Source organism: Miniopterus schreibersii (assembly GCF_964146895.1).
Source record: "Miniopterus schreibersii genome assembly, chromosome: 22".
In the NCBI taxonomy this organism is placed as follows: Eukaryota; Metazoa; Chordata; class Mammalia; order Chiroptera; family Miniopteridae; genus Miniopterus; species Miniopterus schreibersii.
This window is the reverse complement of record NC_138124.1, coordinates 4891086-4909616: the sequence shown is the minus strand read 5'-3', so window position 1 is coordinate 4909616 and position 18531 is coordinate 4891086. Positions and strand designations below refer to the sequence as shown.

The window sequence follows — 18531 nt, the reverse complement described above, 5'->3', positions numbered from 1 at the left end:
TCTGTCTGTCTGCCTGTCTGTCTACCTACCTACCTACCTATCCATCTGTCTGTCTGTCTATCTATGTATCTATGTATCTATCTATGTATCTATCTATGTATCTATCTATGTATCTATCTATCTATCTATCTATCTATCTATCTATCTATCTATCTATCTACTATCTATCATCTCCCTACCTACCTACCTACTACCCATCCATCCATCCATCTATCATCTATCTATCTACCCACCCACCCATCTACCTACCTACCTACCTACCAACCTATCTATCCATCTATCTACCTCCCTACCTATCTATCATCTATCTATCTATCATCTATCTATCTATCTATCATCTATCTATCTATCATCTATCTATCATCTATCTATCTATCTATCTATCTATCTATCTATCTATCTATCTATCTATCTATCATCTATCTATCTATCTATCATCTATCTATCTATCATCTATCTATCATCTATCTATCTATCTATCTATCTATCTATCTATCTATCTATCTATCTATCTATCTATCATCTATCTATCTATCATCTATCTATCATCTATCTATCTATCTATCTATCATCTATCTATCTATCATCTATCTATCTATCTATCATCTATCTATCTATCATCTATCTATCTATCTATCTATCTATCTATCTATCTATCTATCTATCTATCTATCTATCATCTATCATCTATCAATCTATCGTCTATATGCATCCATCCTTCCACTGCTACAGCCACACATACCTCTCCCCCCCCCCCCTCGTGTGTCTTTCTCACCCCCCCCCCCCCCGCCGTCTGCGTCTCTCTCATGATGATCGCTCACCTTGCTGGTGACGGCGGCCGGCATAAAGGGGCCCCTCTCAGCCCGGACTCCAGGCTAAGACCGCCGTTGACACTGGTGTTCTCGGAGTTTTGCTGATTAATAGAATCATCTCTGAAGTCGTTGGTGGAAAATTGGTTCTTTGCTGCGGCTTGGCAGCCCAGGACTTGGAGTCCTTGCTGAATTATTTGAATACGCTGGGCTGCGGAGCCATTCATCAATGCCACCCCCCCGCCGCTCCTTGGGAACCGGGCGTCTAACGCGCAGTGTCAGTCACTCTCGTATCCGAGTGGAGGGGCAGCCGGGCCCGCGACCAGCCTCACGCGGCGGGGAGGGAGGCCGGGTTCCTCTCCCTTGTTCCCACGCTTCAGACGATGGGGGGCTGGGGCGGAGCGGAGCTGAAACGGACAAATCCAGGCGGGAAAGAAGCACCAGACACGTAGGCGAGGGCCTGGAAACCGAGCCAAGGAGGAGATGGGAAATCGCTTATTTGTGGCGAGGGCCGATCAGTCCTGACACCAGTATCTCTTTTTCTTTCAATTTTAAAAACACAGCCCGACCTGTTAAGCTGCCCTTTGCGTGGGCGAGCGCTGTCGCTTGGAGGCGGGGAAGCCGCGTCCGGGCGTCGCGTGCAGCTCGGCTCGATGCGTCTCCGGGTGGCTCCTTGGCCCTGACGTGTGTTCCATGTTCCGCTGCAGGACGATGACTTGGAGACAGATGTGAGCAAGCTGAGTCCCAAACCCGGCCTTGACCGGCCCGAGGAGGAGCTGACCCAGTACGAGGCCCTGTGTCCCGAGCTCTCCTGCAGCTTTGAGGTAGGACGTGCGCCGCGGGCCTGCTCCCACCCGGGTGCGTCCTCTGCGGGACCTCGGGCCGAGCTGAGGCCTCCGATGGACACGGCGCTCAGCACCAGCAGCCCGCGTCTGGGGCCTTTCCGAGAGTAGCCCAGGGCAAAGCAAAAATATAAAAAAGGGTGGCTGAGCTCGGGGGCGGGCAAGGGCCCTACAGTCGGGCACCCAGCACCCTAGGGCATCGCCGCCTGTTTGTTGTCTGGTGGGCAAGGTGCCCTGACCCCCACGCATTGCAAAAGCAAGTGAAAATTCTCGATGATTAAATTGTTCCCTCGTCAGGGTGGCAATGCGGTGCCCGATGGCTTTCTTTCTTTTTTTTTTGTTTAAATGGGTCTGAACTCTCAATGTATTTACTAGCTGCATAGCATTCTGGTATATGCACGTGTTAAATTTATATTACCAATTTACATAGGTGAATATATAAGTAGTTTCCAATCTTTTGTCATTTAAAGTGATAACTCAATGGGTTGTTTGTAAGTGTATTTATTTAAACATATATATTTCTTTCTTTTTTAAAATATATCTTTATTGATTTCAGAGAGAGGAAAGGAGAGGGGGAGAGAGAGAGAAACATCAATGATGAGAGAGTCATTGATCGAGCCCGCAACCCGGGCCTGTGCCCTGACCGGGAACCGAACCCTGATCCCCTGGATCCCAGGTCGACGCTCAACCGCTGAGCCACGGCCGGCCGGGCCGATGGCTTTCTGATGGAAGGTGGCCGGCGGATCCCAGGGTTGCTTTGTCGGTGGGAGCAAATCGAGCACCTCACGCCCGGCGATGCGAATCCAGGGGCTGGGAGCTGCTGCTCCTGCCGCCTCCAGTATTTTTAGACCTGCCTTTGCTCTTGGCTACTTGTTAATGGCTCTTAATAAATCAATGCGTTCGGCCATATCTAATGGCACAAAAGTCCCATGTCGAAGGGAGTTGGTGTCATCTGTTTCCAGAAAGCAGAAAGGGGTCTGTGGGGGTAAAAATCTCAGGCAGGAAATTGCGGCTCGGCGTGAAGAACGCTTTCTGTAAACAGTGCTCCTCGGAGAAAACGCACCGCCTTGGGGTGCGGCGGGGGCCCGACAAGTGAGGCTCTTCCTCCAGACTAACCTACTGGCTGACCTTGGGGAGCCCGCAGCTCGCAGGACCCACGCTTAGCCCTGTGCCCGGAGGGTGAGGACAGGGATGGTTGGGCTCTCTCCCTGCAAGGGGGCACTGACCTGCTCTTCTCTGCTTTAAACCCGAAGGAACTGGAGCCCAGGCCCGGAGACGAGCGGGACTCTGAGTATGCCAACCACCCCCACATTCCTGCCCCCGCCCCGCAGCAGCGTTGCTTCAGTGAGGACCAAAGCTCCCGGGGGCAAGAGAGAGAAGACGCAGTCCAGACGTCCCTTCTGAGCGCGGTGAAGAGGGGGAGGCCCTCTGTGTGCCTGGCCCCCCAAAAACCCGCACCTAGAACAAACCACCAAAACGCCCCATCCAACGGGCTTGGGATGGATTCTTCGGGAAAGAAAGCCCTTGACATTGAGGCTTTCCTCAGAGAGGACGCTTGGGACATAGACATGATCTCCTGCCCGAGGGCGGGTGCCTCCCTTTCCGACCCCCCTCGGCCTCGGGAAGCCGTTGACGTGATCGACAGGGTTCTGCAGGCGCATCCCCAGCACATTCCCTTCCACGACCCCTACGTTTACATGGCCAAAGCCAGGAGAACCAGATCCGTGGCCGACTTCAAGATGATGGCATTTCCCGATCTCTGGGGACATCGCCCGGCGCCCTCTCCGGAGCCCCTGCTGGAACGCAAACGTGGAATCCAAAGGTGACGGTGCTCCTGACGCGAGGACCGGGTTCTCTCTCTCTAATACCTTCCCTCGGGGGGACCTCGTGCACGATGGTGCTGCTCCCCGGGGAAAAGTGAGCGTTGCTGAGAGCACGTCGGAGCCCGTTGGGAACGTTTTACCGTAACACACAAGCTTCCCTGTCTCCCAGGGCGATTCAGAACCAACGTAGGGCCGCGGGGCGTGTGCTTCCCAAAAAAGAATCTGCCTGGTGATTCCAAGGCAGCCCTGCACCCCAACCCGCTCCAGGCCCGACGGCAGGAACACGTACCCCGGCCCTGCCAGTGCGGGCGTCCTCCTCAGGGAGGTGCTCAGAAAACCCAAGTGTGGGTGATGCGGGGTCTCCTTGCTTGTTCACTGCAGATAGGTGTCTGGTCTCGTGTTCACGAGGGGAGGGGTGTGCCTCGGTCCCGCGGCCCGGCCTACAGCACCTGGATTGGCTCGGAGAGTAGTTCTCTGCGTCACTAAGGACTGGGGTGTGTGGGGGGCGCTGTGTCCTCTAGGGAGGGAACCCTGGGCGATGGATTGTTCCCAGGATTCAGGAAGGAGGGGAGCTCCGCCTGTGGCTCAGCAAAGTGAAGTTAAAACGAAAATTGCTCAAGCCAAGGGAAGGAAATTATTTTCCCTGGAAAAGTAAAAACGTAGGGTGCATGCATTAAGTCAGTGGGGGCAACGTGTGCATACCGGAGATTTCATTGACTTATTTTCTGTTTCATTAGCAAATCCGTGGTGGATCCCAAGAGCTGCCCCCTCCTGGGCTCCTGGCCGACGTCTCTGGCCTCAGCCCCTGCCTGTTACCTGTCACGTCAAGTTTCTGGGAGACACACCATTGGGGTTGGCCCGGCAGCACCTTCCCCCCGCCCCCCACACCTGGGCCTCGTGTCTGCCCCCCCCTCCTCCCGCCCCAGAGACCCGGATTGGAAATTCAAGGATAGAATGAGAAAAATCCCTCGGGCTTTTTCCCTCCACCTTAAGTCTCCCGGACGCTGGTATTTCTCAGGCAGAGCACTGGCCTCAGTCTCTGAAACAGACAGAGCCCCAGGAGCAGAGATGGCGTGAGAGCCGAAAGGCCTAGTGGAGCCTCCCAGACCCGAGGGTGCTCAGTCAGCACCCGGCCGTCCCCCTCAGAACCGTCTCAGCGCAGAGGACCCTCTCGCTCACACAGCCAGAAACCGAACGAGTCCCTTAGTCCAAACGCTCTTGACGAAAACTGTCCTTCACGTCAGGATCCTCTCACTAAAATCTAGCGTCATGGCCGCTTTTCCTACCGCTCGGTATGGTTTTACTTATTGATGAAAGGAAGGCAGGAGGAGCGGCACTTGCTTTGCTGCTTCAGCTCCAGGTTGGGGGAGCTGAAACGTTTACGAAATGTTTCTTTCCTAATTTTCCTGATGACTCCCGAGGCCCCCCCAGGTGACCGCATAGGACGAGCGGGGTGAGGAGTGCGGGTCAGCCTTTAAAACGTTCCTGATTTTCCGTTTCAGGGTCAAGATACTTGAGGACATCCGGAGGTTCATCCAGCCCGGCGACGTTCTAAATAAAGTCGTCTTCAGCTTGGACGAGCCTCGGTAGGTGGTCCTGGGCATCGGGGCGGGTGGGCGCAGGGTGGAGAATCCTGTCAGTGCCCCGAGAATGAGAGCGTCGCGCTCGCCGAACGTCTGGGATAAAGGCCCGTGAGAGGCCGGCCCCTTAGACGTGTCGCGCTGAGCCCGAGGTCAGCGGTAACGCGTGTTCTCGTGCTCCCTCTTCCGCGACAGGCAGGACACGGCTTCCGAAGGCTTACGCTTCTCCTCCAAGTTCGAGTCAGGAAACCTTCGCAAAGCCATCCAAGTGCGCGAGTAAGTAAAGAAAGCGGCGCAGGGCAGGTCCGGGCGGCTCGAGAGGGCAGGTGTGACCATCCGCTCCCGCCCCTTGGCAGTGACCTCGCGTTGACGGGCGGCTTGGCGCCTGCCCTGGTGCCGGTGTTTACACCGTGCCAACCGGCAGACGCTGCAAACGAGGGCCGAGGGTTGGCTGTTAGGCGCCGGCCAGATGCCAGCCGGGGACTCACTGGCGATGCCACAGCCAGGTGGACGTCGCGGGCGACCCGTGTTCCACATCACGGGTCCGTACCCGGGTGTGAGAGCACCTCGACCGGGCTGCTTACGCCTTCCGCCGATGCGGGGGCTGGGTCTGCCGACGTGGAAGGACACAGGGTCCCCGATTCCTGTACCTTCCCGTGTCTCTTGCTCCCATAACTGTGTAGTTAGGTGGCAGAAACCTTGGGCTCCCTTCAGTGAAGGGGGCCCTCAGGGCCAGGCCCCGGCCAGCGCCGCCGGTGAGCTCTTACGGACCAGGATCGGAGGAAAGACACGGCCTTGTCTAGGAGCCCAGCTGAAGGAACGTGCCGGGGGATGGATGGGACAGTAATATTCTTGAAAACGAAATGCCCTAATGATGTCCGAGTCCAATCTGTATTGCCAGTTCTGTTGCTAAAGCTTAAAAAAAAAAAATGAATTACCTCGGGAGACGTAGTGACAGGGAGGGGACCCCCACGAGCCTCCTGGGGTCCCAGATCTCGATCTGGGTCGTTGCCAGGTGGGTGTAGCTGGACGAATTTGTTTAAATCTATTGTGTTACATACTTAAGATTCGTGCACTGTATTTACTGCGTGTAGGTCACATCAGCTTAAAAGGGGGAAATGAATAAACGATCCCTGCGCTGCTGGCCGAACCCGTGTCAGCAGCTTTGCTGGGGTTTCACGTGCGCGGCATTAATGGATCTTTGCAAACAGCTCTGCGAGGTTGGACCCTGTTCTCCTTGTCAGTGCGAGGGGACTGAGGCCCAGCTTTAAATAGTAACAGCACCGCCAACGAGCCGTGATTGCATTTCCTCTGGCAAATAGCACACTTGCATTTTTCTAGCCAGGTGGAAACTTTGTTGCAGTTTAACAAATAGGGACCTACAGCTGTGCAGCTAACTCTTCTGATACCAAGAAGCCGCTCCCCTCATAGCCCCTGCCCCATATCGTGAGACCCCGACGATAAGTGTTACTTAACAGCCGCCGGAGACCCCGGGTCTCAGATCTGTCATTAAGAGCATGAGATGCGTTGCCGGCCGGCGTGGCTCAGCGGTTGAGCATCGACCTGTGAACCAGGAGGTCACAGCTCGATTCCCGGTCAGGGCACAGGCCCGGGTTCTGGGCTCGATCCCCGGTGGGGCGCGTGCAGGAGGCAGCCGATCCCTGACCCTCGGCATTGATGTTTTTCTCTCTCTCTTCCTGTCCCTTCCTCTCTCTGAAATAATTTTTTTAAAAAATATATCTTTATTGATTTCAGAGAGAGGAAAGGAGGGGAGAGAGAGAGATAGAAACATCAATGATGAGTCATTGATCGAGCCCGAAACTGGGCATGTGCCCTGACCAGGAATCGAACCCCGATCGCCTGGATCCTAGGTCGACGCTCAACCGCTGAGCCACGCCCGGCCGGGCTCTCTGAAATAATTTAAAAAAAGAACACGAGACGTGTAGATTCTCACTGTGCCGGCGGTTACCCTGAGGCCGTCCAACCCTCCGACCTTGCTCCCTCCTCTGCAGGTTTGAGTACGACCTGCTGGTCAACACTGACGTCAACTGCACCCAGTACCAGCAGTGGTTCAACTTCAAGGTGAGCGGCATGCGGGCTGCCGTCCCTTACCGCTTCAACATCATCAACTACGAGAAGCCCAACAGCCAGTTTAACTACGGTACGAGCTCCTGGGAACGGAGGCTTTCTGCGCCACACCAGGGTCCTTGTCGCCGGGAGAGTGTTCGGGTCGTTGCCAGAAGCCCTGCCGGGCTCCCAAAGAGTCTGAAGCTGTGTTGACGCATTTCGTTGTCACTGGGCTTAAAGTCAAGTGTTGGGAAGTCCGCGCACTCTGGAGAGTCTAGTGGGTTTTCTGTTCCCTTCTGCAGCGTTGAGAGCTACATCCCCTCACGGTCCTTGGCTCACGGCCCCGTCCTCGGACTCCCAGGCCTATAGCGTAGCATCTTCAGATCTCTCTCCCCTGCAGCTGAGCCTGGTTAAGCCTCCCTCCTCTAAGGATGCTTGCGATTGCCCTGGCCGGGTCGCTCGGCTGATTCGAGCATAATCCCAATACGTCAAGGTTGCGGGTTCGATCCCCAGTCAGGGCACATACAAGAATCGCCAATGACGCGTGAATAAGTGGAGCAGCAAATCTCTCCCCCCCCCCCCTTGCCCCTCTTTCCCTTTCTTTGTCTCTGAAATCAGAGACGTCAGTGTTGCATTTAGGCCTCACCAGGACCATCTCCCACCTCACGGTCATGTCTGCAAAGTCCCTCCCGCCGTGCAAGGTGACACCCACAGGTTCCAGAGCGAGGGCCGGGGTGCAGCCTGCCTCCCTCTGTCCCCAGGGGATGACCCCACCTTTATCCTCTGCAGGGATGCAGCCGACCATGTATTCTGTGAAGGAGGCTCTTCTCGGCAGACCCACCTGGGTACGGACGGGCTACGAAATCTGTTATTACAAGTGAGTGAGAATATCGTTGGTTTCTTCCCTCGGCTCTTTCCTTCGCTCTCGATTTCCAGGCGGCTCCGAGGAGCCTCAGCGCTGTGTGCTTGTCCCCTGTCCTTGCCATGACCTTGCCCCTCCGAGGCGCCAGCCTGTGACGTGGGACCCACAGGCGACTGCGAGAAACAGCGTCTGATTTGCCGAGTAGGGTCTGTCCTCGCGCGGGCACATTAACCCCCGCAGACCGTGTTGGAAATTAGACGCTGTACAGACTCAGCTGTGATCAGGGCATCGAGCTTTACCTCCTTTCCTCTCTCCTTTTTTTTTTTTTTTTTTTTTCCAATGAGCAAAATGTCTGAGAAACTCCGGCCTCTTCTTACCCTTCCTGCCCTTCGGTTTTACACAGTAGACGAGAGTGAGTGTGTGACAAATACGCATAGTAAGATGATGTTTTTTTGGGAGGAACAAATGAGAAAGGCTCTTGAAAACTCATCTTCTACCCCTGATCGCGCTAACCATTTTCATTAACGTAGCCTGGAAAATCGTAATGAAACTTTAATTATCCATAGCTCTTGATAAAAGAATTCTAGACGCATGAATTGCTTATTTGTGCATTTGCAGGGAAAATAAAATACAAAGTCATAAGGGGAAAAAAAAGGGATAGGAATTGTTGGAATAGGTAGAAAATATATAATTATCAGTTCATTGCTAGTTTTAAAATAAAAATAAAAATGGCAGGCTGGAACTTATTTTCTTGGGTCAAGTACGTCTTTTTCTCAGCCTGCAAGAGGCCCCTTAAAAACGGTAATCAGACATTGTGGAGTTGACGTTGTTCTCGACATCAGAAGGAAAGTGTATACACTTACGCCTCTTGGCTTTTGAGACTGAGGACAGGAGCACGGGCGGGCAGGACAGGTCAGAGTCCTGTCGTCCCATCAGGCGCAAAGGCAGAAATCGCCACAGCGACGTCAGTCGTCCACGAAACGTGGAGCGGGCCCGACTCACCGTTTGTAATAAAAGAGCTTGGCAGCCTCCAAACTGTGAGGTATTAAGATAAGGACCCGGGTGGTATTTTCATTATATTCTTTTTTTTAAAAATATATCTTTATTGATTTCAGAGAGAGGAAAGGAGAGGGAGAGAGAGAGATAGAAACATCAATGATGAGAGAGTCATTGATCGGCTGCAGTCTGCGACCCGGGCATGTGCCCTGACCAGAAATTGAACCCTGATCGCCTGGATCCCAGGTTGACGCTCAACCGCTGAGCCACGCCCGGCCGGGCTCATTATATTCTTTAAAACAATTGCAAAATACTGTAACTTTATAGGGTTTCCATTCACCCGAGTAGCACCTCCTCTCTGGCGCATCTGCCCGGAGACCCGCAGGGATCTTTCCGTGGTCCAAAGGGATTTCGGCTGAAATCACTTCCAGGTCCTAGAGGACACACAGCTGCAGGGAAAAATAACGAAAGCCTCGCTTTGGGCCTCAGCGTGTCAAGAATAACTTTTAGTGTCCTCTGAAAACAGTGACCCTAAATGAACGGGAAAGACCCGGCTGGCAGCCGGCGGGGGTCTGGAGGCTGGTTTTCGGAGGAGGCCGAACAAACAGCACATCCAGCATCCTCTCCGGGTGGGGCACGGGCCTCCCTCTGCGGCGAGGGAGGAAGCCACCCGCCTAAGAGCACAGCCTCTCGCCCTGAGGAAAGCCAGCGTTCGTGTTAACAGCTTTTAGATTCATTAACAAGACAATTGTTACATGATTGCAGAAGAACAGGGGTAACATGGAAACCACGAACGCATAATGGGATTCATTTTTCATTTTCCAGCCACGAAAACAATAGATGCATGGATAAGATCGCTACATCCTAGCGCAGTTTGTTTTATACAATTACGCACCCCGTTAGGTGAACGTGGTTCCAGGACTGGGATCTAAACTCAGGATGGGTGTGCGCATCTCAGCTCAGCCACGAAGCAGAGCGCCTCTCCCCGTCAGCACGCCGGGAGCGTGTTCAGCCCGTCTCCCTTTTTAGGCGCCGTAACCTTCGGGTCGATCTGCTTGGGAGGATTTCTTTGCATCATCCCTGCCTCTGTTCTACCCGGTGTCTTCATTGGGAGAACTTCACCCGCTCGTTTCTTCGTCTTCCGATGTCACCAGGAGCTCGGAAGTTCTGGGTCTGTTGCGCTTGTTAATTCCCAGATCCGTTGCTGCGTCCTAGAGGGGCTGCCAGGGCGCCCACTGTGGAGACCGCCGGGAACCGCAGTGCACGGCGTAAGAGGGTGAAAGACTAAAAGACACGCAGACGAAATACGCTCTTTATTTATTTCTAAGAGTGGCAGCAGCGATGACCCATTAAGGAGGTCGGCGGACTGCTTCGTGGGTCCTGTTTCCTCAGTGACAGTGTGGTCTCCAGACTCTGTCGATGAGATACATTTATGCGTCTCCTCCTAACATCGATACGTGGATGCGCTCATAAGTTATTTTTAATCAACTGTATACACATTCCTGTACTAATATATCACGTACATTAGAAAACATACAAAAGTTAAGAATTTTAAGTGAAGAGAAAAAGATGAAACATCCTAATTTTAACCACCTACCTAATTATTTATTTTACCGTCAGCCATGGGGGTTTGGGGTGCCGATCCCCCCCCCACCCCTTGCACGGTTTCAAAAACTGACGTGTAACTTTTGACTCCCCAGAACTTAAGTATTAATAGCCTACTGTTGACTGGGAGCTTTACTGATAACATAAACTGTCAATTGATACATATTTTATGTTCTGTGTATTCATACACCCAAGTCAGCTAGGGAATTAAGAAAATAGTGAGAAAGGGAAAATACAATTAAAGTGTTCGTTGAAAAAAATCACGTGTCAGGGGGCCCGCACCGTTCAGTCCCCTGTTGTTCAAGGGTCCACTGTGTTTTTATACCATTGATAACTCAGGGGATACTGTACCCTTAGGATTTAACATTAAAAAAAGCACCCAAAAGCCATAATGGGAATAGTCTTTTGAATACTTTAGAAAAATCTTGGTCAGCGTCCCAGGTCTAATCAGATTATTTTGACACGCGTAAGAATTCTTGAGAAAGAGCTGGTATTAGGGTAGGAAGCGGGCCATGTCCCTTCTTCCGCTCTCGTGGTGATTTCTCCTTGAAATCTGATATTGTCCTGCCGCGGCTTCTAAGCAGAGTTAAAAACAACAGCTGATTGTCCCTATTGTGAGGTTTGGTTTCATTTCGACAATATAATCTGCCACCCCGCTTATCCGGGCTTCTGCAAATCTCAGCACGTTCCCGGGAGCTAAGGCAGCGAGGGGGGGGGGCGCCGTTCCTGCCGCTCCCTCCTGACCGGCGGTCCTCGGTGCTCGCCTGTCTGACCGAAGAAAACCAGACGCAAAATCAACAGCGCCTCTCCCGGCCCAGCCCCGGGAAACACGGAGAAGCGCGGATAATAATTCGTCACCGTGGACCGGCCGGGACCGCGTCAGGGCGGCACTCATTAAACCCCAGACCATCGACTTCTTTCCCATGACCTAGAATCACGACGAATTTAAGGAGAAGCTCTGATACTTGCGCCCTGTGCCCAGCGGGCCCCCCGCCGCCCGCCTCCCCCCCCCCGAGTCCCTCCCAGCTCCAGCCCGGTGTCGTCTGGGTGCTGAAGGGCAGAGGGCGGGACGCGGCCCTCGGAGCGGCCACGCCGTCCACGCGGCTGACCTCTCGGGGCATTGACCTCTGCGTGTGAGCCGCGGCGGAGCAGCTCACCCGTGAAGGTGAATGTCACAGGAGAGCTCGGGGGAGAGACTGGGTGTCACGGAGAATATCAGAAACGCCGCAGACGCGGGGAAGCCCGGCCGCCGGGAAGCTCTGCCAGAGCAGGACCCGTGACGTGAAGGGGGGCTCCCCTGTTAAACGGAGCCGTGGTCGCTACAGGTTATCTAATGCACGCTCTATCTTAGCGTTTGCTTATTTCTCGCACACGTGGGGGAAAAAAATATGACTTCCAGCATATTTTTAAGTAAAACTGGAAATAGATTGAGTTCGTAACTATGCATTTGTGTACTCGGGTCCTTGGTTCGTTGAAGGCTTTTGAGTATAAAAGTGCAGATCCTTCCGAGATAAGTGGTCCCGGGTGGCTTTCAACCACCCAGTGGCTGGACCTGTCCAGCCTCATCTTTCACCCGAGATGGCTTGTCCAGGATCCGGCAAATCGAACAGTCGCCTGATTCCACCCGGCTTCTTGTGCACCGAGGGGAGCGGATGGAGCGGAGAGAGGTCTTGGACTCAGACGCCTACCGTCCATTAATGGTGTGACTTTGAGCAAATCGTTCCAGCCTTTCTCAGCCTCAGATTCCTCATCTGTGAAATGGGTATAGCAATGCTCTCTGCCCGAAAGAGCGATTCTGAAAATTAAGCGAAATGGGACAAAGCCGGAGGGACGCTTCGAGCAGTGTCTGAGGCCTAGTTCATGCGCGTTAGCAGTTGCCATTCGAAACGTCATCCTGGCATCAGATGCCAGCGACACGGAGAATTACAGGGATGGGCCGTTTTCACTGGCTCTCCCCCGGGTTAGTGGGCGTTCCTTCTGTTACTAAACATCATACGCAGCCCTGGGTTATGAAGACTGAGACGTGACAAATAGGGCCAAAAAAAACCCCCCTCTTGTCCTGTTATCCATTCCTAAGAGAGAGGTGATGTAATAATAATATAATAATAATAATTATTATAATGATGGTAATGATGATAAAAATCTTGGTTGTGAAGTAAACCCGCCCCTGGGGCCGAATCCTGCTCACTGTGCCTGTCCCGTGGGGTCGCTCAAGACACGTCACATCCGCCAGCCTCAGTTTCCCCATCTGTAGAGGGCGTGCAATAATGCCTGCTTTCCAGAGAGGTTGTTAGGATTACGAGTAAACCGTTCATCCTAACTATTCCTGCTGGAGTCTTGGGTCCACTTAGTCCTACCGACTTTAACTGAACAGCTGCTGACTTCAGGTGCCGGGCCAAGCGTGAAGACCCATCAGGGCTCGGGCGGCGAGGGGCAGACGGTGCGATAGGAGCTGTGTGAGGGTGGCTATCCGGGGAGGCTTCCTGGAAGAGGAAACACTTGAGCTGCGTCTTGAAGGATGAAGAGGAGTCGGCTGAGTGAAGGGCACAGAGGAAGGGCCAGGAACCATTTAGAGTCGGGAGGATGGAGTTGCTCCCTTGCAAACATGTTCTCCGCCTCGTTGGGTTGGGGAGGTCTGGGTAAAGTGGACTCAATTAGGCATCGAGGTTCAGGGGGCACGGTGGATGGAGGTGTCTTTTTGGAGATTCGGGTCCTGCAGTCACAAAGGAAACGGCTCCCTTTCATGTGATGCTGGAGAGCTGGGTGGGACGGTCACTTGGCGCCCACATCGCTAGGGGGCACCCTTCTTTCCTCAGAACGACCAAGGCTCCCGGGTGCCACGCTGGGAGAAACTGAGGCAAGAGATGTGTGCGAGGCCGTCGTTCGTGGGACTCCCAACTCCTCTCGCTCCTCTCGTTAGTAGTGTTGTAAATATTAAAAAATTGCAAAACCGCAAGAAATAAGACAGGAGACTTTCTGTTCATTGCTTTCTCACGTGCTTGACTTTTTTGTTTGTTTTGTTTGGCGGGAGGCAGAACAGGCCGACCCGTGTTTTTAAAATTCTGCAAGAACACCCAGAATGATTATCTGCTGTTCTCCCCCACTCCCCACCCTTCCCCCCAAGAAAACCCCAAAGCACCAGGACACGTAAACCAACCCTGTAAATGTTCAACGGTGGCCTCTCCTCTTTTGGTTGTCTGGGCGCGTTTTTTTGTTTGTTTTTGTTTTTTAAAATATGTCTTTATTGATTTCAAAGAGAGGAAAGGAGAGGGAGAGAGAGAGAGAGACAGAAACATCAATGATGAGAGAGTCATTGATCGTCTGCAGCCCGCCACCTGGGCATGTGCCCTGACCAGGAATCAAACCCTGATCGCCTGGATCCTAGGTCCACGCTTAACCACTGAGCCACGCCCAGCTGGGCTGGGCGTGTTTTGCATTACAATGCGCCCCGATGATCACATTTCTCCTGGAAGCCCTCATGGCTGTCTCAGCGTCATCGGCCGGCAAGGCCACGGCACATCTGGCGGCCTGTGGGGAAAACACTGTTCGGAAATGCACTTCTGGGGGCAATTTACTTGGATGCTGTTCTCTGAGGGACCCAAATTGGCTCTTCATCTTTGACAAAGGGACCCGCGCGCTCTCCCGAGCTCGAGGAGGCCCGGCCGCGTTTGGGGTGAGAGATGTGTTCCTTTGGGAGGAAAAGTGCTGTGAAGAGGAAAAGACCCTGCAGACGGACAGATCTGGGTTCGAGGCCTGTATTGACCACTCCCTGGCTCTGCAGCGTTCGACAAGTTAATTTTTCCAAGCCTCTGTTCCTTTATCTACTCAACGGGCTGTGATAAGAGACGACAGGCTGTTCCGAGCTGGAACTCGGTACACGGTAGTGATCGCCAATAACCGCCCTGGGCAGGAGGAAGGGGCAGAAGACCGTGCTCTCCGTGATCTCGGGGGGGGGGGGGGGCAGAGCTTCGGGAACCCGAGTTTGGGTAAGAAAGCGTAAGTCTGCAATAGCAGAATCGTTCACGCTTCCCCCTGTTTTCTGTCTCAGTGACTCGAGAGCCTCATTCCCAGACACAGCAGGGAAAGGCCCGTGGCGTGTGTGCCACGCGTAGGACGTGGCGGGTCTGGCCTGTGCCCGGCAGTGAGCTCACCCGCACGTCTCCGTTTGCTAAGTTTCCCCCGCACAGTGTTTCCCGCGACCCCCTGGCCGGCGTATAACGCGAGGAATTTGCAGCACCGAGAACCCTAAATGCCTGTTTCCCTCACGCCCCCTCACACTCCTCTCTTCTGCTTTCTCTCTTAGAAATCATTATCGCGAGAGCGCGGCCGTCACCGGGGGAGCGTCTAGGAAGTGTTACTACACCCTCACCTTCGCCGTCACCTTCCCGCACAGCGACGATGCCTGCTACCTGGCCTACCACTATCCCTACACCTACACCGCCCTCATGGTAACGTCCGCAGCACCCCCGCAGGGCTGAGGGGGCTCTCTGGGGCCGTCCTGGGAACACTCGGGGGGCCCTGATCCTCAGGGGGCCAGGGCTTGTTGTCACCGACCACGTGGCTTCACATGCGTCCCGTCTCTTGGACAGAGGGCTCGAGGCTGAGGGCGTGGCCAGCGACGGTCTAAAGCCCCCGCTCGCGCCTCACGGGCAGGTTGCGGGTAGGAGGCGGGGCGTTCCCTGGGGGTTCTGTCTCTGCGGAGCCCTCAAGTTCAAACGTGAGACCGCAGTGAGGTTATCGGGTTGAACCGGGGTAAAAGCATGAGGGGAGCTGAGACGCAGATTCCAAGGTCGGGGACCCATGGAGAGGGGTGAAGCGGAAAGCGGGAAGCGAAAGCTTGGAGAGCCGCCCCGAGCCCGTGAGCAAGCAGCCACCTCGCTTGTCCAGTGGTTCCCGTGGCCGTGGCCGTGGCCTGCCTGCGTGAGAAGGACCCGGGCAGACTAGACATGTGGGAGAATTAAACGCCGAATTGCGCAGTGAGGTCTGTGGTCTTTGCAGGAGAGGAGCGTAGCATCCGTCAGTCCAGACCTGAGGTTAGGATTCTGTGTCCTATCAGGCCCTGCAGACGGTTCACGAGACAGATGTGGGCAAACTGCTCACGTACCGCGCGGTTTTCTGTCATTTGAAGGAGCTGGGAAACGGCCCCTTTCCCCTGGCTGTGTCGTGGATATCCTGAGGATTAATGAGCTGAAGCATCTCTGTCAAGCACCTTCACCCTCTGTGTTAATGCAAAATGTTATTAACATTTTTATAATAATATGTGTGTGTATGAGTGTCTGGATCACTAGCCAGGAGGCTGAGCATTTTCATTCCAAGTCTGCGATAGGAGTTAGGAAAAGATAATAACCGAGAACATCTCTGCCTTCCACAGGCATGTTCTAGTATAAATGAAATTTTTTTTTCCCCCCCATCAAGAAAGGCGTATCTTAAGCCACTTGGCTAACTGCTTCAGGGAAGCGTGTCTGCCCGTCTCTCCATATGTCGTCTTTCCTGAACAGAGATTTTCACTGTTTTCCAGATTGCAGAAGATACACAACTAGTATTATTTGTGTATCACACTTAAAGTTAATCCAAGAAATGTGCATCACGAGCAAGGCTGTAATAAGCCACATTTGTTATAAAACATGCTTGTTGCCTTTAAGGCCCGAAAAGAGGCAACATTAAAAATCTACTTCAGTAGCTTTTCTCTTTGTCTCACCTGGGAAACACTGCACATGAAGTCCACTGGGGCAGGAGATTCACAATGTCTAAGATTTTTTTTTTTTTTTTTTTACTATGTCTTTACTGATTTCGGAGAGAGGAAGGGAGAGCGAGAAACATCAATGATGAGAGTCATTGATCGGCTGCCCCCTGCACGCCCCCAGCTGGGGATCGAGCCCAAAACCCAGGCCTGTGCCCTGACCTGGAATCGAACTGTAACCTCCTGGTTCATAGGTCGATGCTCCACCGCTGAGCCGCGCCAGCCGGGCAGGAGATTCATTTCTCAGTGTGTGTTTGCCTTTCCCGTTGGGGGCATGATCCGCGGATCTAGTGTCCTTTCCTCGTGTCCGAATATCTTAGCCCCTGCTGACATTCTCAGTGGCAACTAGTATAACACTTTAGAATGCAAAAGGGGTTGGGAAATTTGTCTGATTCAGGCCTACCACTTCTAGACGCAGAAATTGAGGCCTAGAAATCCCGCATCTAGCTAGCGGCTGAGCAGGGAACACAGCACTGGCCTTTGACGTCTACCCCTGTGCCCTTTCTACTTCACGGGGGAAGAATTTAGAAGAAATTTAGGGGTTCTGCTCTGAGATCAGATCGGTGCAGGGTCCTCGCTGCTCTGGCAGATGATGGCTCCTGCCATGCAGTCCACTTTGGTAGGTGATGTAGCCATCAAGTTGTGGGACTCTGTAATTTCTGATGGTTGAGTTCATCAGGCCTTGGCTTTTTAAAAAAATTCTTATCTGAGGCTATTCCCTCCCCCCCATTGCTTTTCAGAGAGAATGGAAAGGGGGGAGAGAAAGAGAGAAACATCGATGTGAGAGAGACATCAATTGGTTGCCTCCCACATGTGCCCCGACCAGGGCTGGGTATTGTGCTTGTAACCGAGGTGCATGCCCTTGGCCAGAAATCAAACCCGTGACCCTTCAGTCCACAGACCGATGCTCTAGCCACGGAGCCAAACCGGCCACGGCAGCCCTTAGCTTTTTTTTTTTTTAACACTGAGCACCATGGGTGTGGTTCACCTGGATAGAGTTGTTCCTCAAACACGGTCCCTTTCTTCTCCCAGGAGGCTCTGATTCTTGCTTAGGTGCCTACAAGCCGATTCCAAGTCTGAAACTCCTCCAGCTAGGCCTTGATGGCATCGGGCTTCTTATTTTGAATTTCAGATTTTGAATCAGCTCAGAGGCACTTAGCAAGGACCCCTCCTGAGATAAGAATGGGGCCGCGTTTGGGGGGAAACACTGTTCTGCATCCAGAGCACTTAGAGTTATAGGTAAAATTCCTGGGCCGATCGCTTGAGCTCAGCCGTCAGAGGTTATTAGAATCCTGTGACTCGATGACCCCATGGACCTGAAACAGTGGACTGAAGCCGTAGCAGCTGTTGTCTGTCGTAGCTTGTACCCCTGGGGCACGCTTACCTCTGTGGGCTTAGACCAGGTAGAGCACAGGGACTAAAGTTTACAGCCGACAAATAGCTTAGGAGCCGTGGGGTCAGCGGGGGTGTGTGTGTGTGGTAATTTCATCTTGATGAGGGACAGAAACACCAGAAAAGAGGACCCCTGCTCCCCACTCAGTTGGTCTCGGAGGGGAGAGAGGTCTTAATCAGCTGGTGCTTATCGGCTGGTTACTTGACCTATTGACTGTGAGTGTCTTCCAGCTAGAGACGTGTGAGGAGAGTTAATGAGAAAGAGACAGGGAAAGGGATACCTTTTAATTTCTCCTAAATGAGTGGAACAGGAAAAAAGAAAGACAATTTGTTACTTGAAAGTAAAAAATGCATATACTCAGGCTAAGGTTTTGCGTTTCCACCAGCGCAGGGCGGTGCCCCCCCCCACTTGGTTTAAGACAGTAATTGGCTCCGCGACTTCTCTACAAAACACTCGCCCTCCCCACGGACGGAAGGAGCACATTCCCTGATGCACACTAGTCATTTTTATTTTTGGACACGTCCTAAGGAGACACAGTGTTCTTCCCACAGATCAGTGATAAATTAAATGTGACTGGTACCCCGAGGGCAGACTTAACTGTGATAGTCGGGGGTTACGTGGAGGGGTAGAAAATGCACTTCTGTGTGGAACACAGTCTGTAAGTCTCATAATATGGATTATATTTAGTAATTACAGATGCTTTTATGGCGGAGAGGAGATGCAGGTTGGAAGTTTTTCAACACAAATATAATTTTGGAACTTTAAAATTTTTTATGATATCCATGTAATAAGAGAATTAGTATTTGGTCCTTTC

General features: G+C 52.9%; 1 protein-coding gene across 1 annotated transcript in view; it reads left to right on the top strand.

Annotated features, from left to right (window-relative positions):
• Window positions 1-18531, top strand: part of AGBL1 (AGBL carboxypeptidase 1) — a gene marked incomplete at its 3' end in the record, with an annotated part of 374941 nt that overhangs the window by 94136 nt on the left and 262274 nt on the right. The window contains exons 10-16 of the mRNA XM_081124548.1: window positions 1517-1633; window positions 2905-3473; window positions 4977-5060; window positions 5250-5330; window positions 7067-7215; window positions 7911-7998; window positions 14888-15032. Of these exons, the coding sequence (XP_080980674.1) occupies window positions 1517-1633; window positions 2905-3473; window positions 4977-5060; window positions 5250-5330; window positions 7067-7215; window positions 7911-7998; window positions 14888-15032 (1233 nt within the window). The remainder of the gene's footprint in view (window positions 1-1516; window positions 1634-2904; window positions 3474-4976; window positions 5061-5249; window positions 5331-7066; window positions 7216-7910; window positions 7999-14887; window positions 15033-18531) is intronic.